At 32.4% G+C, this 27,067-nt stretch overlaps 2 protein-coding genes and 1 long non-coding RNA gene across 5 annotated transcripts; 1 reads left to right on the top strand and 2 right to left on the bottom strand.

The window, feature by feature from the left end:
- Positions 1-339: 339 nt before the first annotated feature.
- Positions 340-6,432, bottom strand: LOC110634366 (putative pumilio homolog 7, chloroplastic). 2 transcript variants are annotated; one of them, XM_021783344.2, is made up of 5 exons: positions 4,194-6,432; positions 3,928-4,090; positions 2,478-2,641; positions 1,038-1,293; positions 340-934 (listed from the first exon to the last, which is right to left on the bottom strand). In XM_021783344.2, the coding sequence occupies exons 1-5, from the start codon at positions 5,957-5,959 to the stop codon at positions 830-832; spliced, it is 2,454 nt and encodes an 817-aa protein (XP_021639036.2). In that variant the 5' UTR covers positions 5,960-6,432; the 3' UTR covers positions 340-829. The 2 variants fall into 2 exon arrangements, with proteins under 2 accessions (XP_021639036.2, XP_021639032.2); XM_021783340.2 differs by having other exon boundaries at positions 340-937; positions 4,194-6,430.
- A 2,355-nt stretch (positions 6,433-8,787) lies between these two features.
- LOC110634379 (uncharacterized) lies at positions 8,788-14,281 on the bottom strand. 2 transcript variants are annotated; one of them, XM_021783366.2, is made up of 6 exons: positions 14,173-14,281; positions 13,613-13,777; positions 13,455-13,528; positions 10,277-10,406; positions 9,878-10,168; positions 8,788-9,259 (listed from the first exon to the last, which is right to left on the bottom strand). In XM_021783366.2, exons 2-6 carry the CDS (start codon positions 13,739-13,741, stop codon positions 8,996-8,998), a joined length of 888 nt encoding a protein of 295 aa, XP_021639058.2. In that variant the 5' UTR covers positions 13,742-13,777; positions 14,173-14,281; the 3' UTR covers positions 8,788-8,995. The 2 variants fall into 2 exon arrangements, with proteins under 2 accessions (XP_021639058.2, XP_021639053.2); XM_021783361.2 differs by having other exon boundaries at positions 13,884-14,252.
- Positions 14,282-20,955: 6,674 nt separating this feature from the next.
- LOC110634398 (uncharacterized) lies at positions 20,956-26,835 on the top strand. The gene is made up of 2 exons (XR_002490979.2): positions 20,956-21,309; positions 21,391-26,835. It is a non-coding gene; the product is annotated as an uncharacterized LOC110634398 (long non-coding RNA).
- Positions 26,836-27,067: the final 232 nt, after the last annotated feature.

The following is a 27,067-nucleotide window of genomic DNA, read 5'->3' as shown; positions in this document are numbered from 1 at the left end:
TAAATTATATAATTATTTTTGCAGGTTGCTGCTAGTAAGTGTAGAAAGTGGTGAAAAACCTTAGCCTTTGCATCATTTGAAAAAAATTTATATAATGAGCATACATATGTCACCTAACTTATTGGTTAGGTAATGCCTGAATATTTTATGATGGTCTCTGACAACTCAACTAGCCTGGTCAATTGTTATAAAACATTAGGCAACAGTATTCACAAATAAACACTCATTTGAGGCTGCTAGATCAACTCACTTACTAGACAAGTTCAAACAATCAGTTGAATAATAATAATAATAATAATAATAATAATAATAATAATAATAATGAAGAAGAAGAAGAAGAAGAAGAAGGAACCCATCCATAAGGTTTAAAATCACCCAATTTCGATTTGAAACATCAACAGTTTAAAACAGCTTTTTCTTTCAAATGTAACCAAGCTACGCCATGCTAAAATGACAGACAAATTTCTGTGCATTTTCAACTTCAGAAACAGTGGGAGACATGATCAAGGAAAATATCCTGGTATCATATTACAAAACTTGGAAGCAGATACTTGAGCTTCTGATCGAGCAAAATATAATACATCTGAAGTAAGATAAACAAGACTACAAGACAACAAAATAATACAAGTTTGTATCTGCATCACAAAAATTCCATTTCTGTTCTTCAGACAGATAAAGAGAGTTGAGAAATTTCTAACCAGGATATCAGCAGCGAATTTTGATGCATTCTACATCTAGTGGCCCTCATTTGATAGATTATTTATTAGTAGTGAACAAGGTTGTGACTTTGACATAACAACAACACTTCTTACCGCAGACCAGTATTACATCATTTCTTCAAAAGATTCCTTGAGAAAATTCTCTTACTGTATGGGTTGGTACGTAAAATCACATGGGGTCGAACTGCATCAACCAGTAAAGAATGAAGAGGACCCTCCTTTCAAGAAGAAAATCAGCAGGGTGAGGGAGAGTCAGAAAGATTATTTTATAATATTGACAAAATAACAATTAAGAGCTAGTTGTCCTAGTTTCCAAACCTTAGTAACTACCAGGGCAGATTGAATGACATAGTTGGCAAATGGATCTTGCAATAGCTGTTCAAACCGTGGCACTGAGATCAATTCACGAACAATTTGTTCTCTGCTCTCGTTCAAATGTTTAAGGCACTTTTCAACCACATGACTGCTAAATTTCTGCATGGAGAGGTGTACATAGTGCCTTTTAAATTGAGAAAGCAAATTGACAATGGCAGATGGGCTCTTTTGCTCTATAATATATTGCACAACATAATTTCTGTCACATAAAAAGGAAACAAGGTTCAGATAGGTGAGCTTTATGATGAACAAATCCCAGATAATGACTAACAGAAACCATTTATATCAGTAAAATTGTTGTCCAGTTATTAAATCGTATGTAATGCAAAATGTAAATAAGTAGATGAATAAAGCAGTAGCCAATAACATGAAAATGAAACAATTATATTCATCAGTACTTTAATTAAGTCCAAGGCATCTATTGTCTCATAAGATTACAGCAAAGAGAAGTTTGTCTCGCTAGGATTGTGGAGGAAGTATAAAACAAGAATTAAATGGATCGAAAAACAATTAAGAAGATATGAACGATGCAGATAAATAATAAGGAAAATGATCAACCTAAGAATACTGTGTTCTTTAAGAGAGAAATTGTCAGACAGGAAACATCCACCGAGACAGTTGGATGTACAAAGAGTTTCCATGAGACTTGACACAGTCCGTGAGACATGATGGTTTAGATAGACACAGAGAACATACTAGTCCTGGAACTACAAGGGGGAAATAAGTAAGCAAGAGAAGATCTCTTAAACATAAAAATTCCATCAACCAAGCTTGTCCAATCATTAAAATTGTTTCAAACTCTGCAAAACTTGACCCAATTCCTGACAATAAATTATTTATAGAATTAGAAAATAATATTCAAAACTTCATGAAATCAACAATTTGTCAAATTAATCTCATCCCTATATCATATATTCAAAAATGTTAAAAGAATAACCTAAATCTAAACATAACAATTAATAAGCACACTAGCAAACGGTGAACATATTCATTTGTAGCAGAAGAGTGGGGGGGGGGGGGGGTGTGGTAAAAAGTTGATATATAATGACCTTTTAACAAAAATACTATTGATCGTGAAGAGTAGGGTCAATACAATGAGCAGATCAACAGAAATGAACTTCAATATGAGTCTACATAGAATATCCCATGATATTAAGCAATTGCTTCTCCTCTATAGCAATGACGAGGTAGCTTAAATATTTTAGTTTGGAAATGGAACACCTTTGTAAAGTTAGCCTATTAAACATATTAATGTTGACAGAAAATGTAAATTTAAGAAAAGGAAATGAGCATCTCAAATATTATTTAGAACCACCAGATTGTACTGGATGTGCAGATAAAGGTAAATAATTTTATGAAATTAAGACATTTCTAATGCTATACCCGAAAGGATCTTGAGCAAGAAGAATCGAATTTTTTGAAATTTCAGTTATTAATTTGTCTCGATGTTTCCCAGTGGAATGTGTAATACAACGTTGAATAACACAGCATCCATGTCGATGAGTTGCAATCTCAACACAGAACTTTGCAGCAGCATCAAAAATAAACTGCAAAACATGAACAACAGAAACAAAGACTAAGAATCCTTCAAGACAGATGTATAGTACACATCCCATGTAAAGCATACAACTAATATATACAGATTACAGAGGATTTAAAACTTCTTTACAGATCCTGGAAGGATAATTTGAAGGAAGGCATATCTCTACATTCATATCCACTCCTGTTATACAATTAACATGCAAACAGGTTACATATTACAAGTTGTCATTTATGTAAAATTTCACCTACTTTAGTGATGTATGATATTGCCAATTGTCGTTTTTCAATTTAAAAATTTGTCTGGTGAATATATTATTCATCCCAGCACTATCATTCTATCCTTTTTTGCATGTTTTCATTAATATATGCCTCTACAATTAAGTTATTAACAAATTGATCCGTCATCAGACTGGATATGCAATGTATCCTGGCTTTATTGGCCTTAAATAGTGATAAACATTGGATCACTTTGGGAGATACCTGATCCTAAGTTTGAATGTCATAAAATTTCCAACCTGCCAACTCTGATCCAAGTTAAAATGTCAGGAAATTACAGTTTCCAATAGCAACAATCATTTTGTACACCTTCTCTCCCTCGAGGATCTATCAGAATAACCTTAGGGCCTAAAAATGCATGTTGGCTTTTCCAGAAAAAGTAGATTTTTATTGAAAACCATCTTCTACTGGTTTGCTGTTAGTTGTGATGCAAAGGCTAGTTTCATCTAGATGGTTATTATGTGGACCTTGCTATTAACAATTCATTATGTATCTGCACAAATGCATAATTATGGCTACACCAACACTTCAAACCAAAGATTAAAATCATTCCATCCCTTTGTGCCTGTGCATGACTGTTAGTTTATCTTCAAATGTCTGGGTTGTCGTCACCAAGGTTATAACAGTTGAACTATCTGGAGCATCATCCCAAAGATCACAACATTGAATTGAATTTTTTGGATGCATTTTTCAAATGTACAAGCAACAATAGCAAAATGGATATTCTATAGCAAAGATATCTATTTCCTCACTTGACCAAAGAGCAAAGGCCTAAGTTATCAAAGCAAGATTAAGGTTGCTAACATGTTAGGTGTAATCACCAGAATTCAGCTTTGCTGATTGAAGTTGGTTCAAGAGCATGCCAATTGTAAGGAACATAAGATCAAGAAGGAATTTCCTCGAGGTAAGACAAATAGTAGGTCTTAGGTTCATATGATACATACTTGAACAACCTTCAAGTCAACATGCAAGTTCAAGAGACATCAGTTCAACAAAAAGAGGAGAAAAGTACTACCTTCTTGTCTTCATTGCTAAGGCATTGCAAGCAACGCTGTATCACATGATTTCCATTTTGATCCTTGACAAGATCAAGAAAGCCAGGTTTTAGGGATGATACCACAAATAAAATCTGCTGCCTGGTTTTGAGAGTCTCAATCAACTTCTGTGCCGCTCGTGTGCTGGCAGCACAGTAGCCAGAAATCATTAAAAGATGATCAAGACAAGCAATTTAACATCAAAATGTAAAAGTTGAAGAGCAACAATCAAGCATAAAGGAATTACCCATATGTGTTCAAGCAAATCCCAACAAGCTGTCCTGGTTCTTTGGTCACCATGAACACAATCTGTAATCTTTGTTCTTCATTGCACACATCCAATAACTTCTGGATAACATAGTTGCCGAATGGCTTCAACATAAGAGTCACAACATGATCAATAATTTCATTAAATATTATTTGCACATCTTCGCTTGTTCCCTCATCAAAAATCCTCTGTAACCACCTGCAACCATTCTGATCCTGTGCCATTAAGTATATATTTCCCTGGACCTCACTTAAGGAATTAATACTTGGAACCATTGGCAATGGGTTATCACTGTTTAGCCTTTGGTCATTTTCCCAACTTCCACCATGAAAAATAGCACTATCTGGTTTAATGTTTTTCCCACGGAGGTTTTCCACAGACGTCTCATTGAAGGAATTCTTTTTGTCACTGATCAAGGGTTCACGTCCTTTGTTGTTAACATGACTCAAACCTTTTCCTTGAATTATGAAACTGTCCTCACAGCTAAAGGCTTCAGCACCCCCTGCACCTTTCATAGACATAAGAGAATGAGAAAACCCATTGTTTGTGATTGCTCTGATCCTTTCTTTTAACATCAAACTTCTATACAATGGATGATAAACATCCAAATCCAACATTGGATTCATCAACTGAGGAGCACCCGAAGAATCCATGACACCCCTGACCCCACTAGAAGCCATTTTATAATGCGAAGAGAAACTAGGAGGATCATCAAGGTAAGGCCAAGTAATAGATTGGTTCTGCGATTGATTCCCCCAATCACTCCAACTTCCTACCTGTTCCTTTCTATTCTCCAATAGATAATCACTTTGATTATCATACCTTCCATGGCCAGAACACAAATCAATAGGCTGACTATAAGCAAAAGAAGACCCTATTGAGTCATAAGCATCCTTTCCAAATCCACTCTGAAATCCATTGAATGCATGTTTTGCATCATCATAAGAACTCAAAGGAACTCCATGAGGAGAGGATTGAAAACCTTCAATATCAAAATCCCCATCGTTGAAACCCCCATATAAGCCATATTTTTTAACATTGTATTGTACACTTCCACCCAAAGAACCATTGTCAAAGCCAAACCCAAATTCATCTGAGTCCATCTTGAATCCCTTCATTTTTGTACCACCATTTTGGTCATCTCTAATACTCATTCCGCAGAAACTTTGAGACAAGCCCATTTCATCAAACGACCTCCCATTGATCTCATAGGAATCATGATGAGGTGATTTAGAATCCAAACACAGTCCATTCCAGTAATGTGAACCTCGAGTGCGATACTTGGCCTCCTCAGATAAAGGAGCAGTATACAGTGAACCATCCTCAGGTGAGCAAAATCCACTTGGGAATAAACTCGAAGAAGGGGAGCACTCTGGCGATTGCAGAGAAGCTCTACTCGCAGAATAACCACTCGAAAGAAGCTTCTGTTGACGAATAAGACTAAGACATGGCATATCATTAAACAATTCTCCATCTTTCTTCACGTTCTCTGCAACCCTCTTTTCTCTCTCAACATATGGTGAACCACACTCGGGTGAACAAAACTCATTTGAGAAGGAACTGGAAGAGGAAGAGTGCTCTGGTGATCGCAGAGAAACTCTACTTACGGAAGAACCGCTAAAAGGAGGCTTTTGTTGAAGAAGAAGACTAAAATATGGCACATAAGGGACATCATTCAACAAGTCTCCATCTCGCAATATGTTCTCTACAATCCTTTTCTCTCTCTCAGCCAGTTTCCCCATCATCAAAGAAACGTAAAATATACAAACATATATAAAATATATATATATATATATATCAGTGTACAAAGATATCGAAGAAAACAACGAAAACCCGTTTCGAAAACCCAAAACCCACGTCAGAAATCAATTAAAGGACAAAAAAAATTTCCCTTTCCCATAATGATTCCATTTGGGTTGGTTAAAGGAATTTGAGGTAGCATTTTTTGAATCAATTTTGGGATTTGGGTTTTGTGAGATAAATGCGAATGGGAATGAGAGAAACTGGAATATCAAAATATGAATAGGTGGGAGAGGTTCGTTATTCTTTTCTGAGGACTGTTTTGGAATAAGGAGGTCAGGTGGACGCCGTACGGTCTGTTACTGACTGTTCACGCTCACGCCATTGCGATGAAGCTGAGTCGGCACTATACACACACAATATGAGAAATAAAGCGCAGAGAAAAGAAAGGATCTGAGTATGCGAGTAGTGACTACTTGGGTCTTTTTTTAATATTTTCTTTTTACAAAAAAAGAAATTTTATTACTAATTAAATTTGATTAATTTATTTTTTACTTAAAAAATCTTTTCTTTATCTGTTAGTTATCAGAATCTGTGTTAAAACAGAATTACCTTGGATTTCTCCTGGATGTTGACTTGGTTGTTGGTTCAGTAGTTCTCTATCTCCTTCCTTTGGAAGTTATCTTCATATTCTTTATTAGTGTGAGAGAAAATATTAGTTTTTTATTTAAAATTTTAGCAAAATCATTTAGTCGTTTTTAAATTTTGAATTATAAAATTATTTTTAAATTTTAATTCATAAAGTAAAATTTTAAATATTTAATTTAGTGTACATAAAAATAATCAATTTATAGATTACAAGACCAATAAATTTCCCGGTTACCCAACAAATATGGTAAGTATCAAAGAAGAAATATTAATTTTCTCTCCGTACGATCTCTTCCTCTCCATCCCATTCTTTCTCTATCCCTTTATTACCGTCCATTTTTTATCCTTTCGCCAAATTTTCATTGTACACTCTTCACTGTACTTCAGTCGTTATTGTAAAAAGAGTGTTTAATATAATTTATAAAAGTTAATTTATAAATTATATTTATAAATTAATTTAAATTTATAAATATTTAAAATTTTAAGTAATAACGTGTTTGATTAAAATATTTATTTATTTATATTTAAAATATTTAATTAAAATATTTATAAGTGATTGATAAGAAATTGATATGTTTAGTAAAAATTAATTTATAATCATATTTATTATAAGTGACTAAAAATAATATCAAATGAAATTTTAAAATTAAATGAGAATAATATAATAAAATGCTTGATTAAATTAATTTCTAAATATCTAAATGAAAAGTTAGAATATTTTTTTTTTAAGTATAATTTATAAATAAAAAAATTATTATAAATAAATATATTAACCTATTTTTAGAATTTACAAATTAATAATCTAATTTATAAATTAAAATAAATACCTTAAATAAATGAAAAAAAAAAAGTTTGCACTCTCTCATGTTCTTGTTCAACACAAACTCAACATTTTGGCAATTGGCCAGGGGGTGACTTTATCCGCCACTTCATCCATTAACATCAACGTCCATGCCCCCAATTTTTTTTTTTTTCGACGAGTCATTCACCAGTCAATCGAAAGGGACCAAATCGTTTTACCGCATGTAATGCGAGTCACCGAGGCTAACTCAGTATGAAGGCTAAACTTAGCTAGAGCAAGGAGAGGATAAGAGGGCAAAGAGATACAGTGAACATGATTAAAAGAGAAAAATAATAATAATGATAATAATAATAATAAATTTTTTGCTTTAATGTTTGTCACATCGGATTGATAATAAAAAAAATGATAAAAATAAATTATTATAATTTTATTGTTTACTAATGTTCAAAAATTTTATATTATAAATTAAAATACAAGAAATTAAAACACAATTTGTGAAATTTACTCCTGTTTGTTTCGTGTCTGTGTCAGAATTCTAATTCTAATTCAACAACGTTTCTTTATTAAAAGATAATTAAGATAAAACAGTAAATTAGCGACTAATGGCACCGATGAATGCAAATGTTCCTTGTTGCCCAAGCTACAACTTCTTCGGAGAAAAACAACAGGGACCCCTATAACTTTCTCTTTTGTCACATTCTAGCTGAGTCAGATGAATTTTTATTCTCTATCCTCCTCAGTCTTTAGTCCTTACCCATTAAGTATCAAATAATGTTTTTATCGGAGAAATCAGAAACTTGCCTTGCTTAACAAACAAAATTCGCACAAAATTTCAGAAGCAATTTGGGTTTGGGAGTAACAGAAATGTAACGTATTTTTTTTTTCCGAAAAAAAATGTTTAGTCCACATTTAATGGGCAGCAGATGCCATATCAGATTTTTTGGGTTCTAAGGTGCAATCACATTTGAAGGGTCAACGTCTAGTCAATTGCCAACAGAACTAGAAATTACAAGGAGCCCAGGAGCCCAGGACATTGAATAATTTCTCCCAACATCTCCAATACACGAATTTTACACAGGATTACCCAAAAAGATGGCCATCGAACTTCCTAAAGCCTGAAAAAAAAAATATCTAAAATGCAACAACAGCTGAGAAGCAATTAAGGAATGCCACAAACACAGTAACCTAGTCAGTGGACACCTCTGAAATTGGGATAACAGAATAACAATAAAACAACTGTTCATGTCTTGTAACTGATAACACATACTTACACATGCTTATAACCGAAGTTGAGCAAATACAGTGCTGATATATGCAATATGCAAGCATGATGGCCAGAATTATGCATTCAAACAATATAACGACAAAAAATGCCCAATGAAGTTTGCCAAAACAAGCACTGGAATACACAAGAATATGGACATACAAAATCCAATTAGAACAGTCCACAGCACTGGATGACATGTTAAGGCCTAAACATAATCCCAAAACCCGCAATATAAGGTCAAATAATATAATACCACATCCCCACTCTAGCAATAAAATAAAACCAGACACAGTGATGGGAGATAACAGAGTTAGACCTAAAAAGTTAAACCAAGGCAATGCTGCTCTCGCCGCCCGGGGGTTTGCGTACACCACCTAAGTAGTCTCGATGCTCCACCTTCCCATCAGCAAATATGTCATTACCGCTAATCTCTTGCAATTTTGCCAAACTTAGAGGTTTCTCAGCAGATGATGGAGTAACATCGCCCTTGAATATGTCATTTCCCGAGAGCTCATTGAATTTCTTGTCATAAATTTTCTTTGCTGTCTTCATCACAGGTTGCTCACCAGACATCTGACCTCCAGCAGGCTAAAATTTTAGCAAATTATAAAACCAGTGAGACCATTTTGGATTAAGAATGGAAAACAGAACAATAGAAGGCATGTTATTTATAACAAATTTAAAAAAAAAAAATAACGTTTATGGCAGGTAGTTATACAGTGCAGAAAATTATAGGCCATCTACTTTTGTGCATTGCAATAAAAAAAGGCTAATATAATCTGTTTACACAAGCCTATCTACTAACTTTATTCTAAAGAAAATAAAAGGCACATTTTACAGTATCATCCTCTTGACCAGTTATAATTTAAGATTCCATTATGGCATCAACTTATCCCCATATCCTAACTATGTTCTTTTGGGAACAAAGCCCATTATCAACAGTATCCTTAGGATCTCATTATGTGTAAACCATTTAGAAACACCAAGTATGGGTAACTCACAAAGCATCAATCTGCTGATGATCTTTTTCCTACTAGAATGAGAACTAAACCTTTCCCAACCGTTGGACACTAAGGATAATTACCAGTGGATGAGATTTTTTTTTTTTTTTTCTTTCCTGTGTCTGTGTCCACTGAGCAAAAAAGTGTTTTTTTTTTTTTTTACATCATACAAACTCAAGTTAGAAACTTTGACAGAAGTGCATACATCACGTGGAGCAGGTTCTCCCAATTCAATGCTTTCTTTCAATGCCAAAGCTCGCACTGTTGTTGGCCGTGGTAAAATTTCTGGAGGAGGTGCAAAGATGTCATGTCCACTGAGCTCCTTGCACTTGGCATCAGAAAGCTGCTTCTTCAACCTGGCCTCTCTCTCTGCCTCACTTTCTAAGGTCCCACTTAGCTCCCGTTGCTTTGCCACCTCAGGCAAAGTAGAAGGTTTTTTGGGAGAAACACTCTCTTCTTCTCCAAATGAAATATGACTGATTCCAGCAAGTGCTTGCTGGCAAATTTGAACGCAAAGATACAGAAAAATCAGTTCATCATGCCAAGTCATTAGTTTGGCTTACAAATATTCCATGATTTAAGTCCAAAACAGTGTAACAGTTACCTGGTACATACGTAGTCCTGTTTTGTTATTTGGTGTGGGATTGGCATCACCAGATGCATCATTTGCTCCATTGGCTGCAAAAATGCCACTACCAGTCATCTCCTTCATTTTATACCCTGAACAAGGTTTCCTGAAAATTGCAAAGATATATTCAGAAAAATTATACTAAAGAAAATTTTCTTTTTTGAATTAAAATTAAAAAAGAAGAAGAAGAAGAAGAAGAAGAAGAGAGAGAGAGAAAGAGGAAAGATATCAAAATATTGAACATCATCAAGGTACAAAATGGGAAAAGTTAATTACCGTGTATATCTTAAAGAAGATTTTTGCAGTATTACCATTAATTGAGATTTTTGCAGTATTAGCATTAATTGAGATTTTTTCAGTATTAATAAGAAGTATTTGACATAACAGGTTAGAACATCTCCATTACTCTTTAGGTTCTGTTTGAATGGGGTGAGGAAGGATAATTAATGGTAGGGTAAGGAGGGAGAAGGGTGAGAAGGGTTACAATAAAAAAAATCTCATGTTTGGAAAGAGGTGAATTAATGGAAAGGTAAGGAGAGGTAATGCTTATTCTTTATGTTTGGAAAGAGGTGAAAGAAGGGTAAATAATTATTAAAATTATAAAAATACCCTTTTCTATTAGATAAAATTTATTCTTTATTTTTTTTAATATGCAAATTAAGGCCTTTTATTTTTAGTTTAGTGGCTTATAATTTATATTTTTTATTGTCTTTTTATATTAGACCATGACATATACTATTTCAACATTCAACTTAGATATATATAAAGTAATACAAATGTCATTTTGCATCTTTTAAAATATTTTATTTTTTTAAAAGGTAGGTAAAATATTATTGTTATAAAACAAACTTTTGTAATTTTTTATTTATTAATAACCTTGAATGGTATCAATTAATCATTTTATACCTGGACTTTTTTAATGGGTGAGATTAAAATTTAACAGTATGAAAGGAATTTATCTTTCACTTCATGAATATATATATATATATATATATATATATATATATATATATATATATATATGAAAGAAATTTAACCGCTAAAATTAGAGGAGAAACACTTAGAATTACTATCAATAACAATAGAAAGATTTTATATTACTTGATAACTTAAAAGTAAAAATAAAGCGAATTAATTTTGAATCCATATCATAGGGTGTGACGAAAAGAATCCTTACAACCTCAAAGGGACAAAAGGTCAAAAAAATTAGCAAACTAGATATATAGCTTAATTAATGTCCATAAAATCTCAAAATAGTCTACTAACAGTATGTATTATCATTGGTATAATAAAAGAGATACTACTCAAAAGATAACTAGCACACTTAACGAAAATAGATATATGACTTAACTAATGTCTATAAATCTCAAAATAGTCTACCAAAAATGGATATTATTATCGGCACAATAAGGATTGAATAAAAAATGAATTATTTAGAAAAAAAAATTGATAATTAGAACATTATAATTATAGCAAACTATTGAAAAAAAACAAATGATTTAATAATTAAAATTAAATAAAAAGATAAAACTAACATTTTAAGAATTCAAAATTCACGAGAGAGAGCGAAGAAATTAGATACAGCCACAAAGAGAAGACATTTATTTATAGTGGTAAGCTAGGTTTATTTTTAATAGGTATAATTGGATTTTTAATAAAAAAATTAAGGATATAATAGGAAAATAAAAAATAAAATAATTTTCATCAGTCAACTCCCCCTGCTTACACCCCAATTTTGGGTGTAAGAAAAATTGAGATTTGAAGGGTAAGGGAGGGTAAACCTTACCCTTACTTACCCTTACCCTTCACCAGCTCACCCCTTTCCAAACAGGGGTATAATAATTACTTACCCCTCGTTACCCTTATTTACCCTTTCCTCACCCCCACCCAAACAGAGCCTTAGGTGGAGAGAGAGAGGGGGGAGCGAAAGATAACTTCGAAAAACTGAAATTTCATCATTTCCAAAATATAAAATGAACATAAAAGTCAGAACCAGAATTTTATCCTACTCCCTAGGCAACAATAATAGATAGCAACTCTTGGATTATCATGTTCTAAATCATAACAAATGCTTTAAGCACAGTTAAAGAAGCTAACAGATGATATCTGTGGTTGAAAGACAGCACAGAATATATTGCACCTTAAGTAGGATACAGGCACAAGTAATTTAAAAATAAAAATGTATGAAAATAAGAAATATTGACTTCTAGTCGACAGTCAAAAATGCCCATGAGTGGCAGACCCAAAATTTTCCCACTAAAAGCGACTTACTACAAAAATGAGAAGAAAAACATAGTAAATATATATTTTTTGAATTTCATCACCCCACGTTGTTTGTGACTGAAACTAGTCTAAAAATTAAAGTTTTAAGCCACATAAAATGTTCAATGAATATCTAGCCTGTACAGAATTATTGATTCCATCAACAACTAGCGGAAAATTTCCAAGCGAGCGATCCTTGGATTCAAGAAGTTACAAATCCCAATTCCAGCATAAATCTTCCTTGGCATTTGATAAGATCATGCTCTGCGACTGATGTTAAGATTGTGAAGAATTTCTTTTGTTGCGGCAACATATGAAATCTCAAGTTTTAATCATTGGAATTAGAGATATTTGGCGAAAACGTTTTGTTTAAGAAATCCATACGCAAATTTTTACACAAAATGCTGAAAACGTTTAACAGGCGACATAAGATGCAAAAACCAGCCAATGCTGATAATTCTCTTATTTGAGAATATCAGAAAAATCTTTATTCAAGTAAAATAGCAGGTGTACAATTGAGAGAACGGGAATGAATAATTTCACAAATCTACGAATCAAATGAGGAGATTCATTCAAGTGTAGAATGAAATTAAACTAGAAGAGAAAGAGAGATGAAGCTATAAATTAGGTGCAAAAAAATTATACAAGCATGTCGATTTGCAGTCAAATGTCAGCTAAGGGAAAAATCTCCAAATCGTAATAAATGACAAACAGAGAAAGGTGGCACAAACAATCAGTGAAAACCGTGAAGAAAATATACAGACAAGAAAAGGTTCCACAAGAAAACAAATCAGTTCCATGTCTACTAATTTTCGCATTAATTACCACCCAAAAAAATAACACTCGCCCAAAAAATGTATCTGAAAAAACAGAAGCAGATTAGAGATCTTACCTTTTGTTTAAGCTCTCAAACTCCTCATCCGTAACTTGACCTCCAAACACTACCTTACTGATCCCATCGGACGGCTAAAAATTTCATCAATCAAACAATTAATCAGCTAAGATTCAGCAATAAATCGCCAAAAAAAAAAAAGCTGAAAGTGAAATTACCTGGTGAGAGCGGGCAGCAGAGCGAGGAGCGGAGCCAACGGAGGGGGAATCAGCCGGCGGATTCTCAGACCAAGTGAGCAGATCTGCAGTAGAAGTGTGTGATTTCCGAACCGGAGTGCTCCTCTCCATTATTACTTTAATAGTGGTTTGTAGTCTTACCTCTATCTAGTTTTAGCAAGCAAGCAAGGAAATGCAAGTTGATTTGAACAGTAAATATAAATAAAAGGGATAAATAGAGCAAGAGATGAAGAAACAAAGGTGTTTTGTTTGCCTTCTCTTTCTCTTCCTATACAAGCATCTTGAAAAGCACAGTAACCAGTTAGCTTCGCTCGGCCTTTCTCTCTCTAGTTGCAGGCGGAGGAGGAAGAGTGGGAGGAACTTAGGGAAATGACGAGGGTGTCCTTTGCCTGTGGCAATGTCCTGATCTAAAAGTTTCCGTTTTTAGAGCTGAGTTTGCTTTTGGGAGAGGTGTGTGGTATGGAAATGTTATTAGTAGATACTTCTCTTGCTCTCTTTTAAAAGCAAAGAATTGAAATGAAAATGAGGGAATATATAAATACCCGTGGCGTCAGGGGCAGGTCTCTCTCTCACCTCCACTGCTGAATTTGAATCTCGTACCGCCCAGGCGCCCACTATTTTGTCTCCGACGGTGAGGTCTTTCGTGCGTACCATGTGCGCCATAATCACTGCCAGATGACGGTTTTTATAAGCATTGACTTGCTTAGCCGGTGCAGGATTATATGTCCATTTCCTAATATGCCCTTGAGAATTATGTTGCCCGTATTGCCCTCATTTTCAACAGAAAAGTTTTGTTAATATTATTTTTTTCAATTTTTTAAAATAAAATTTTATTTAAGATAAATATAATTTAATTAGTGACATTGATGTATCAAAACAAAATCAATGAATATATTTATCAAATTGCAAAGATATGATTGCATGGGAATCAGCCCTAAAATTCAAAAATATTATCAAATCACCTTTTAAATTTTTTTTATCAATATTTAATCAGATTGAAAATGAATTTCTATTCAATTAATTATGACCTCTTTATTTAAACTCTCATAGTCTCCATTTTTTGGTTAAAAATGTAAAACAGTAATTTTATAATTATTAATAAATAAAAATCATTTTTATTTTAAAAAATAATTAACTAAATAAAAAAATAATTAAAAATATCATATATATCCTCTTGCAATAGCCCATCGAATTATTTTTATATTTGTTTTTATTCATTCTGCTCCCTTCTCGCTCTGGATTCAAGCTCTCCATCGAATTAGATATTTTTATATTTGTTATTATTTATAAAAAAAAAAAACAAAAGTAATTTTTTATTAAAAATTAAAAATATATATGTATATTTTTTATCAAAAAGAAGATCAATTCAGCTTAAACACTAAAGATAAAAATTAATTAGGTTGAAAATTTTATTTAGACTTCATTAAATCTTGTCAAAATTTTAAAGAGTTGTTATACTTATTAAATTTGACTAGATTTGATGACTAAATAAATATTACATATATAACATATTCAGATTTAAATCTTCATTCTCTTAATTTTTTTATTAAAAAAAAAAAAGACGATTTGAATGTTTATTCAAACACCTATTGCAATGCAAGGTACCGAGTAAGGTTGTGAACATGAAAGTGAGTGGATTTTTTTGGTTGGTCTCGTGAAGGTGTTAGCAACTGGTAGCTTCTACATTCTTTCCCAAAGTATAAATTTAATGAACCTAATTGCCAAAATAGTCAAAAAGCTGCAAAGATCCATCTCTTCTATTTCAGGCTTTAGAGGATTGAACCCAATTGCAAGTTGATTGATGATTTTTTTCCCCTTTTCACTGAAAGAAGAAAGGCATCTTTTCTCACTTTCTCCACAGTCCACACCACAAACCCCATGTGAGCAATCAAAACAAAAAAAAAATGTGGACATAGATGCCCCCATTGCCTTCACCAGTTGAAAGTTGAAACTGAATCATTTTCGTGGGGCACATGCCAAATTTCATTTGTGGCGTGGTGAACTAGCCAAACCCAATCAATCCTATTGCGTGAATCAATGGTAACTCATCACATTATATCAATCGAGTTAAATTCGATCCTATTATCATTTAATTCGGAGAGGCTTATAGGTCTGAATAAATTATAAATATTGTGAAGGAATTAAAATTCAATTTATTTATTTTAAAATATATATTTAACATTTATATATATATATATATATATATATATATATATATATATATATGCATCCTCACTAATAATTATATAGAATTTATTTTTTATATTATACAAATAATTTATATTTTTATAAAAAAATAAAACACTATTGCAGATGTATTTTAAAATTTTGCCTTAAAATCGCAAAAGGGGTAATTTCGCCAAATGGAATGTGTATGTATAATTTATAAGGCGGTTGATGGAAATCATGATAAAGGTATTCCGTTGGGCAGGAAGATAATAAAAATTCCCCCAAAATATCAAAGTTGCGTCCAGCCTCCCAATAGGGGAATTTGAACGTTTTGAAATTGTATTTGCATTTAATTACGGAAAGGTCCTTTGAAACCAGACAAACTACTTACAGGCCCCCAATCAATTCTTCAAATTTTCATCTTTGCTCTAAAAGGAACAATGCCAATGAACTGATCAAGTCCCCTGTTCTGTGAACTTTCTTCATTAATTAAGAGATTTGTTTTGCTTTAAACTATTTTATTGAATTTGTCGCTAAAAAATATAGAGGAAAAAAAAATTACTTTTCAAATGTTTTTATTTATTATTGAGGAAAACATTTTAAATGCAATAGGAATTTAAACATTTTAATTAATTTTCATATTTTTATATAAGTTTGGTAGACTATCGGGTGTCAACTCATAGCCATAAAAAGAGTAGGGTGAAGTTAGTGATAATAGAGAAAGGGTTTACATGGGTTTGATGTTTGCCAAGGAAGAGGATGATAGAAAATAACAGTGGACCCCAAAACATAGTGTTGGGATAATTATGTGTCCCACATTGCTATCCAATGCAAACCTAACTTGGGCACACTCAACAAACAAAAATGGGCAATTCCTCATTACTCAAACAATCCATAGCATCTACTTTCTTAAGGTTATTATTAGATTCTTTGTTTTATGCATAATTGATTCATTATATATAAGCTATAATTTGTAGAGTAGATATGATTCATTAAAAAATAAATTAATGATGGTTGGATATTTATTTTAATTTTTTTATTTATAGTGTATTTAATATAAATTCGAATTCATATGAGAATAAATTTAATTATCGTTGTATTAAATATTTATATTAAAATATGTGTAAAATTAATTAAAATATATACATAAAGTGCATAAATTTATATATAAAAATTTAATTTAGCGATGAATATATTTATCTTCATATGAGTTCAAACTTTTCATAGACACATCATTTATTTATCAATCTTAATTGCTATGCAATGGATGATGACATCAACACAACATATTAATTCTAAGCTAAGGAAATAATGTCATTTTAGTAAACATAAACATCATCAACTAACTATCAATTTCAAGGATTTAAAAAAGTTCAACCTCAAGCCAATAAGCTGTGTCGGCAGGGAATGACAATGATGAATATAATGTTTAAATAAATTAGTTGCTCTAATCAAACTATAATTTTCACATGAATAATCAATCACCACCCATCCACAAAATGTAATATTATTTTTATATAATTAGTATCAATCCAATTATAAAAATAAATAATTGAATCCAAAATCTTTTATTGCAATTGATTTTCAATAAATATTCAAGTCGCAATTTTGACAAAATTTTGAAAGATGATATTTTTCACACGAAAAAGACTGCCACATTCATTGCCCTTTTAAGGATTGGGACCTGTAATTTAATTTTAATTAATCACCAGCCCCAGTACATATCGTTAATTTATTTTAATATAAGTTGTTGGTTGATTTAATATATGTTGTCAAAAATTGTGATTTGAGCAAATGAGTTAATGATTGCTTACTCTCCTCACTCAATCTTTCTTTTTTTTTTTTTAATCAAATATAAGTACGTCCGTTTCTTAAAATTTTCCATTATTTAAGTAATATATTGAAATATTACAAATAAATAAATAGGAAATGTTAAAGCTCTATATTGTAATCGTTTCTTTATGTATATATTACGATATTTAGAAATTGCTCTGTAGAAAGCAGAAATACGAAAAATTAATGTAGAAAGAAAGGGGAAAGATGTACGTTAAGATAAGAACCAATTCTGCTATGTACTTACGAGGGAAGACGAAGCAAACGGATGAAGCATAAGGAAATCAAATGCCAATGCCGACTTATCAAGCGATTCCGTTCAAAAACTCTTTCAAGAAGTTTAGTTTGCCGAGAAGGACCCCAAGAGCATCGAGAGCACAAAAAACCTTGGCTGAAAGCATGATTTGAACAAAGTGACTCTGAACAAGGCAGACCTCTCTTAGCTCACATGGCTGTTAAAAGACTGGGTGTCATGGAGAGAGACACTGAGAAACAACATCGAGAGGTACCACGCCTATTAAAATTTTTTCAACTCGTCCATCCAAGTCATAATTTTGGTTCTAAGACAGCAAAAATCCTCGCTGAAAAGTCCCATGATCCTACGTATAACACCTAAAGACGAAACCAGGCAAACACACGTAAAGGCAGATCAATATAAACCCTCTCTAATGAGTACCAGATCCACCACAAAATCACACACAAGATCATTTATGCACAAATTCCACTCAGAAGTAAGGAGCACAATCCACTTCCTCGATAGGGGAAGGAAGTCCTCCTTACCCAGTGGAGTAGGGGAGACCGCTTAACTGCAAAACGAAAACGAGCCTGAGTACCTTAGAAAGAACAAGCAAAATGAGAGAAATTCTCGGATAAATTTTGACAATTGTTCCTGAACTTGTTTAATTATAATATTACAGTCCCTTAACTAAAAAATGTAACATAAAACTCCATCAATTTTTAAATTTTGTACAGTAAAATTTCTCTAACCTTTAATTACCAATTTTTTAGTTAGACACTGATCTGAACAATTTCAGCATGGAGTTTAGTCAGTATTTTTCTTTTATCTCTCAAGTTATGTGTAAATTGAATCATTCTTCTCTCTGTAAAAAGAATAATTTTTCACATGTAAATAGAATAATTTTATACTTTGCATAAGAGAAGAGAGATAAATATTGACTAAGTGTCATGCAGGAGCTGTTCACGTTAATTTCTAATTAAAAAATCAGTAATTAAAAGTCAAATTTTATGTTACATTTTAAAGTTCAAGGACCATAGTGTTACAACTATATAAGTTTAGGGACAATTGTTAAAATTTATCCTGAAATTCTCTCTCTATTAGAGAGAGAATTTATCCACTTTCGTACAACTACAAAGGTTCATATTAACCGATATGAAAAACTATAATATACACCAATATTAAAAAATAATATTTTTTTAAATATTTTTTTTATTTATATAAAGGTGGAATTCATGTATTTATTGTAAATAATAAAGCTTCATCACTATGCGTCATTCCCTCTTTTTCTCTCAACGAGCTCCCATTCTCTTAGGTTTTAAGGGTTGCTGTAGGCCTTTTTCTTTGATCGGCAGTGGGCCTTTATCTCTCTATTTATTTATTTATGAGCCATTTTTTTAGTTAATAGGAGTAGTTCTTTCAAATTCATGGATTTTTTCATGGATTTAGTTATCTTTTGTTCCATTTGGCGGAGATTTTAGTCTACTATAGCTTTTGTTCATATCCTCTCAGTAGGATCTCTTAGCTTGGAAGAAGAATTTTTCTTATAGTTTCTTAAAGATCTTTTGCATTAGCCTACTTAATAGACAAGATGATTCTCAAGTAACCATAAATATAAAGGTAACTTTTATGATGTCACTAGTTTACAGATGTTAGAAAACATTTGGACCAACCTATAGTTTATGCGATTATCACCTGACTACAATATGTATTTATGTAAAAATAAATGTAAAAATCTGTATTTTTATTCACTAAAAGCTTTCAAAGGGTATTCTTTTTTTTTTTTTTTTTCTTTCAACTTTGCTGAGGAGTATAGATATTTGAGCAAATTAATATTTCTTATCTTATGGGTTTATCCCCATATATACTATAATTGTAAGAATAAAATATTTCTATTTTTTTATTAAAAAAAATTATTCCAACCTGCACTCTGATTGCATAAATATACTCTTATTATATGAATAAAATCTTCTATTTTTTTTTTCTGAAAAAAGGACTTTATCTCAATCTGTACTCTAATCAAGTGTGAACAAAATATACATATATAAAATATACATATATAAAACGCCCACCGTGGAGCTCGAACCTACAAACGACAAGGCTAAGAGCCTTGCGCTCTACCGACTGAGCTAGACAAACTTGTTGAACTGCATTTTACCATTAATTGTTAAAGAATATTATATAGAAAACAGAATCTTTCCGGTTGCTGACCATTTGCCCAAGCTTTGATATGTTTGTATTGAATTATTTATTTCATTTATATAAGAAATGGCAGTCATATAAAAAAAGAAATTGATTAATAATAATAAAAATTAATTTAGAAACATATTATAAAATGTTTTTCATTTATGTCCACTTAAAAGCATCAATCAACAAATATTTTGAGTTAAAAAAAATATTCTGTCAAATTGTCAATAAATTAACAAGCATTTTTTTTGAAGCCAACAAATTAACAAACATGATAACTTAATAACTAATCATGAAAATAATTTCTTTAACTTTTGTCCAACCTATTTTTCTTTAGGAATTAATTGTTACCATTTACATTCACTTTTATCATTAAATAGTTTTTAGATTTTATTAATTTGTTAATACATACTAGAAATACATATTTAAAAAAAAATATATCAAAATTGTTTAATATGAATTTGACACATATAAATCATAAAAAATGGTATGATTAAAAATACAAAATTTCTTTAACTTCTTATTATTTTAAGATTTAGATTTAGAATCAAGAGAGATATCATGCCTAGACTCATCATTATCAAATTGATATTTAATTTCACTTGTAGCAAAAAAATTAGATATGTACTTCCTCAAAAGGGTGAGATTTGAAATTTTGGATTACATTGTTATTTTAATTTAATTATCATTCATTTTTTAAAATTACATTATTATTTATATTTTATAATAAAAAAATGACCTGTTAAAAAACCTACCAAATTGGGCCAGAAGGCCCATTACAGGGTTATAGTAAAGAGACAAGTCCAGCCCTAGGCCCAATCCCAGCCCCGAATCCCATTAGCCGGCACACACCCGCGCAAAGAAACAAGCGCATTGCTCATTTTTCAGGTAACGTCTTCAAATAAACCAACATTCTCTGCCCAGAGGGAGAAGCTTAGCTATGGCGACCGCAATTATGACCGTTCTCTCCCACGTGTCTGTCCCGAGTCAACTCACCAATACTATGTGCTTCTTGTTCAACACGTACTATACACCGATCATCAAACACAGGAGATTCGCGCCAAAAGTTCGATCTTCATCTACTGCCTTCGTCAAAACCAAGCCAGCAGTTTGCTTTTCTTTTCGCTTATCGTTTTGCCTGCTTGGTTGCTAATGTCGGTGCGGCTGAAGTGGTTATTTGGTTTTGATATGTTTTGTTTAGGATCCTGTGGTGGTTGAAAAAAAGGTTATTGATAGGTGATGGCGTATTGTCCGTGTAAGTTATATCACATTAAGTGAATAATGATTTTGGTTTAGTTGAGGTTTCATTGTTTTAATGCATGGATTTTTTGCACAGATTCTGCTGGGTCTAGTTTGCAGTGCGGGCGTTGTAAGAACAGTTGCTCTCGGAAGGAAAAACATCTTGATTGATTGTTGCTAATGGGTCCATAAATATGACGATTCTATGCCCTTGGCTACTGAATTTTTCAGGTGCGGAAATGCTATCCATTGGGATTGTTTTATGGCTTAGACAGCGTTCATACACATTCGCATTGAGATTAGATGTGAATAGATCCATATGGTGGAATTGGTATCTGCATTGGCAACTATAATGGTTTCTAGTACCCTGATTGGGGAGGACGTTATAGTTTACAGTCCTAATTGTCCTTTTGTTTTTCCTTTATCTTTTCAAAGTCTAGCTATTCATGGCATATATGGCTGCAATCTTTTTGAACCGTCTAATTTGTCAAGTGGAAGAAAAGGTGAACTAATGAAGTAATCTAATTTCTGATCTTAATGCAGCAGCCAAATACAGTGATTAGAACTGATATTTTGGGGTGTGGTCACCTAATGAATCGCGGATTGGGTGTGAATAGTTAATCTGATTTACACATGCCATTATAGGAAACTCTGATTGCAACTCTTGAATATGGATTAAGTTCAGCAAATGTAGTTAGTGCAACCATGGGTGTGGAAAATTTTGAATGTAACTAGGAACCTATTTCTGTGGTGACACGTCTTGCCATTTGATTTTGTGTGAGAAATTTCTTTCATTCTGCAGCTTAGATACAACGTGGAACTTGGAATGCTATGATTTCTCTTGGCTTAGATACAACATAACTGAAATGGCTTATTGCTATGCAAATTTTTTTGAAAAATTTGCAAAGTTCATGATGAATAGATATTTAGAGATATAATTAAAACTAAGATATATAACTAAATAACAAGTATAAATATATCAAATAAAGACTTTAAATCCATCATATTTAGACATGATTAGTATTAATTAATTTATAATAAAATAACGAGGATATTGGATGGGCATATGGAGTATGGTTCACTGTAGTAGTATCCTGAATGGGTTGGGAGAATATGGATGTAAAAGTGTAGATTAATTGCTCTTATTCACTTCAAATGAACCTTTACTATTTGATATCTTAGTTCAAGAAATAAAGATTTTGTGAAGATGGGAAATTTGAGAGAAATAGATGGAAAACGTCTGATGAGTAATGTCCTATATGTCCACGTGGGTAATGCTTGTTACCCATTAAGTAACGGCCGGTAACAGCCGTTGCCCGTTATTTGTGTGTGTGTGTATATATATATATATATTTGTTGTTTAAAAGAGGTATCAATGACGCTATCCCCCAAAAACCTGTAAATGATGGCTATTATGTAATGTAGTTGTTGTTATTCTTGATTTCTTTAGGTCACTGCTAATGTATTTGGCACTGTCATGTACAATCAATATAAAACTACTGAATACCACATCAAATGTTTTTTTTTCCTTATCACATTTTAATAACTTCTTGAATCAGGCATCCATTTATCTCATTTCTCTATGAGAGGGGTTGGCGTCAAAATTTCATATGGGGTGGTTTCTCTGGCCTGGAAAAATAAGTGATAGGACAGTTTCTTTATTGAAAGTTACTTAAGCAATTTTGTTTTCCATTAATAGATTTCTTTCAATGGCTGTCTTCTACAACCTCTCTCTCTCACCTGCTCCCTGTGTGTGTATGTGTGCACATATCATACATATTGCTGATATAAACTAGTGTTCGTGTAAGCATCAAGGGGTTGAAGTTGTAGGTTTATGAATGAATTATACTTCTGGTAGTGCGAAGCATAATGTCACAGTCATAATCTATAATTATGTACATGTTCACGTGAATATTTTGGAGATAATAGATGTTTTGTTTATTTAATAGATGAAGGAAGATTTCATCTTTAAGAAAAGCATGACAATACTCAATGAAACTCTCATCGCTCATGTCAAGTGTCTTTTTGTGGAATGAATAAATGGCCTAGCTATCTGTGCACAGAAAAGCAAACAGACTCCTTTTGACATTGCCTAATACACAATGAGCGTTTTGAAATGCTAACATATGTAATATCTATCTTATAATCATTAATGTCATTTAACAAATTTTATTGACATTAACTAGATTTTACCAATCCATGCCCATACCTTTTCCTATTCCCCTTGTATCATAAAGCCACTAAAGAAATAGGGTTTTGTAATGCAGTTTGAATTAATAGAGGATTACCTGAAGCCTGTTTTAGGTGGAAATATTATTGATGCTAGTTGCTGTAGTGGATTATATTCAAGACTTTTTGCCAAGGGTGGGTTGTTTTCTCTTGATGTTGCTCTGGACTACTCAGAAAACATGCTACAGCAGTGCTATGAATTCATCAAGCTGGAGGAAAACTTTCTCAAAGAGTATGAATCAAATCTTTTAATTTAAATGCATTTTATTTATTTGATTATTTTGACTAATCTAGATAGGTGGTCAAACTTATAAATTTTATTAGTTACACTATATGTGGAATTTCTTTTCTGCTTTTTAAATTTTATAATTTAGGGTTTTATTTATGATTGAGTATTATGCCTTTAGCAATCTAATATTTGTCGGAGCTGATATCTCTGGACTACCTTTTCTTTCTGGCTTTGTTGATGCTGGCGCTGCTATACGCTGTTGGCTTTGCCATCAGCAGCTGTAAGCTTTTCTCTTGCTTGGTTATTTTAAGCTAGTTGTTCTATTTGCTTGAGATCCCTTCATTACTGGCACAGAACACAGGCAATTAGTTACTGTTATTTTGAGAGGAAGGTAAGTTCACACCTTAGCAAGGAAAGCAAAAGGTTTACACCTCAAAGCATCCGGCTTTGATGAAGCTCGTGCTTCACTCTTTTGAATCCATCTCATTATATTTGTCTCCTTAATTATGAAAACTTGGAGTAACTATTCCATAAATTCATGTTTCACACTTTTGATATCGTTATATATAGTTCCCTTTTTTAGGAAAACTTGTACCTATATATTCCACAAATTGTCTTATTTTGACCTCAGAGACGGACCTAGTATAGAGCCAAGGGGGGCACTGGGCCCCCTGGAATTTCAAAAATCTTCAGGGATATTTTAGTAATTTCACTAAGCCCTAAAATTTATTTTCTCCACCAGCAGAAGTGAGCAGAATTCTCTTGCCAAAAAATCAGCCGACTGCCAATATTTGCCTCTCCTCTTCTCTCTAGTTACATTTTCTTCCTCCAATATGTATGGGTTTTCTTTCAGTTTGTGTATTTGAATTGCATTGGTGGATTTTCCATGGAAACAAAGCTGTTTGCTTTATTAGGGATGGGTATTTGGTGAAATGCATGGAAGCTCTGTTTTTTGATAATTATTTTAAGCTTTGAACAAGACCCATGGTGTTGGTGCATCATGTCCCTTTCCTTACCTTCATATCTGTTAAATCCCAAAATTTACCATAAATCCCGTATTGTAGGTGCAATTTGATCTTTGTTGAAGATTAATTACATTTTGTGCTTGATCTTTACGGATCACAGAATCGCCCTATTTTTTTGGGAGATTTACTTTATATTTCTCAACTTAACATATTCAATTTTTTTAGCATAATTAAGTTTCATTTATTATCTATCATGCTGAATTTTTTAAAAACTGTTATTAGTGGCATATTTGTAATGGATTTTTTTTAATGACATGATGTTAGTTTTGGTTATTGAATTATTATATACTTAATTGTTTATTTAGCTATGCAATCAAATGGTTTTCCATGAGATATTGAATTTAATTATAGATGATAAATTATTTTTGTAATTTTCTGAGGCACAAGTTACACTTTGTTGATTTATAGGCTGAGCTCCTTTTGATTTCTTAAGCACATATATTAATTGTTAGTAACATGTTTTCTTTTGTGCTGAAATATTTTAGTAAATATTTGCATTTACTAAGGTTTTCTTTGCTCTGAGAAAATTGTGTTGGTTCACCATCTCATCTCATCCCATCTGTTGTTTGAGGATTTAAAAGCTTTGTTTAAAGATTTATCACGACAACTTGCTGCAGTGACCCCTGTTTCTAACGATTTATTATCTTTTTGTAAGAAATTCTATTGTCTATTTATATTTATTTCATGTATGTTATTTTATAAATCACATATTTTAATTGGACCCTTCTCAATTGAATTTCTGCGTATGTCACTGCTTGGCCTTACTTCTGGCCATCATATTTAGCTTCATGAACTCTGGTGAAAGCTTTGATAGACATCTCTTCTGAAATTTCTTATTTTCTCTCTATTGTTGTTGTTATTTGCTTTATGAGTTTTCAAAGTGACAAACATTTTCAAGAACTTGATGTGATGAATCATGGTTATTTATTTGACTTCTTTACTTAATACTCTTCTTTCCCAAATACAACTTTTATTGTCCCTTTATTTCTTTAGAGTTCATTTTGTCTGGATTCCATGGAAAGATAGATTCTTTGCTTCAATATCTCTTGACAAGTTAATAGATGATTTCAGCTGGCAAAATCTTTCTTTGATTCAATATCTCTTGACAAGTTAATAGATCATTTCAGCTGGCAAAATCTTAAGATACCCTTTATGCTGCACATATGCATCTCTTCACCCCTAGTTTGAATGCAGGCTTCCTCATTTTTTTGTGGAGTGTTTTTCTATCAATATACCAGAAACATGACAATTTTTCTTATCAACTTTAGTAAGCACCTATGGCAAATGAAATTGACTAGACTCTGGCACATACGGGATTCCATATGTTAAGGGATATAGTTAAGTGCTTCGCAAAAAAGAACAGAAAAGAAGATATGACTCACAAAATTGATGAAGTTTCCAGATTTGATTTCGGCATTCATATTGTGGATAAAGCCTTAAATATGTGCAAGATATGAATTCAAACTCTAGATTTTGAGATAATGCATGTCTATTGTCTAGCACCTCTGAAGTTGTAGACTGTCTACTTTATCTGTCGCTAGTGTGCTTTCCAAGATCCCAATTCCTCACTTTGCTAGCAGGTCTCCTGACTTGTTATCTTCGGTTTTATAGTATCTGAAATAAGTTGAGTTCTGAGACCTGGAGGTGTTTTCGTTGCTACAACTGCCATACTTGATGGGCCTTCTAGTTTTGTCCGACTTTTGGGGCCTCTACTCCAGGTATACTCTTGAATGGATGTATTTTAAGATTTGCATTTAGCAATAGCATTTGAAAAATATGGTCAAGGAAAGAATTCCAGTTTCAGTTAATGGCATTGAAGCAGATCAGTCCTTTCCCATCGTCATCTCTTGTATTGAGATCATCATGGTGTTTGCTAGTTCCTTTGGGTTGCATGTCTGCTTTTATGATAGGATTAGTATGTGCTAGCACAATAAAACCAAAAATTAGAAGGAGATGATGAAAAGAAAAGGTGAACTACTATGAATTTGAGTGGCTATTCTTAAGGACTTAGTTGAATTTTTGTAAGCATTCAAGTTTTAGTTTTAATTATGTTTCTATATAGTAGGGGATGTGGATGCAAGCATAAGAAAATGAGCAAGGAAGGGACATTTATAACAGATAAATCATTAAATAAAATAGAGAAGTAATTGAAGGGAAGAAAAGAAAAAGCCACCAATGCCAAGACAGCAATGAAAAACAAAAGGAGGGCAAGGTTTGATTTTGGTGTTGACTGTGGACTTTATTTACAGCTACTAGCCCGAGGACTACCCAGGCTCTCACATTTTCTTGTT

Source organism: Hevea brasiliensis, chromosome 16 (assembly GCF_030052815.1).
Source record: "Hevea brasiliensis isolate MT/VB/25A 57/8 chromosome 16, ASM3005281v1, whole genome shotgun sequence".
In the NCBI taxonomy this organism is placed as follows: Eukaryota; Viridiplantae; Streptophyta; class Magnoliopsida; order Malpighiales; family Euphorbiaceae; genus Hevea; species Hevea brasiliensis.
The sequence above is the reverse complement of the archived record's forward strand: the minus strand, read 5'-3'. Positions and strand labels throughout refer to the sequence as shown.

Bases quoted from the DNA above. Each gene is read 5' to 3' on its own strand.
- LOC110634366 (XM_021783340.2), bottom strand. From the start codon at position 5,959: ATGATGGGGAAACTGGCTGAGAGAGAGAAAAGGATTGTAGAGAACATA. The intron at 2,642-3,927 runs GTAGTACTTTTC...CATGTTTTGCAG, and splicing joins TTAGCAATGAAGACAAGAAG to TTTATTTTTGATGCTGCTGC. The intron at 1,294-2,477 runs GTATAGCATTAG...TTTATGTGACAG, and splicing joins CTTGCTCAAGATCCTTTCGG to AAATTATGTTGTGCAATATA.
- LOC110634379 (XM_021783366.2), bottom strand. From the start codon at position 13,741: ATGGAGAGGAGCACTCCGGTTCGGAAATCACACACTTCTACTGCAGAT. The intron at 13,529-13,612 runs GTAATTTCACTT...TGAAATTTTTAG, and splicing joins CTGCTGCCCGCTCTCACCAG to CCGTCCGATGGGATCAGTAA. The intron at 10,407-13,454 runs GTAAGATCTCTA...TGCAATTTTCAG, and splicing joins TTTGAGAGCTTAAACAAAAG to GAAACCTTGTTCAGGGTATA.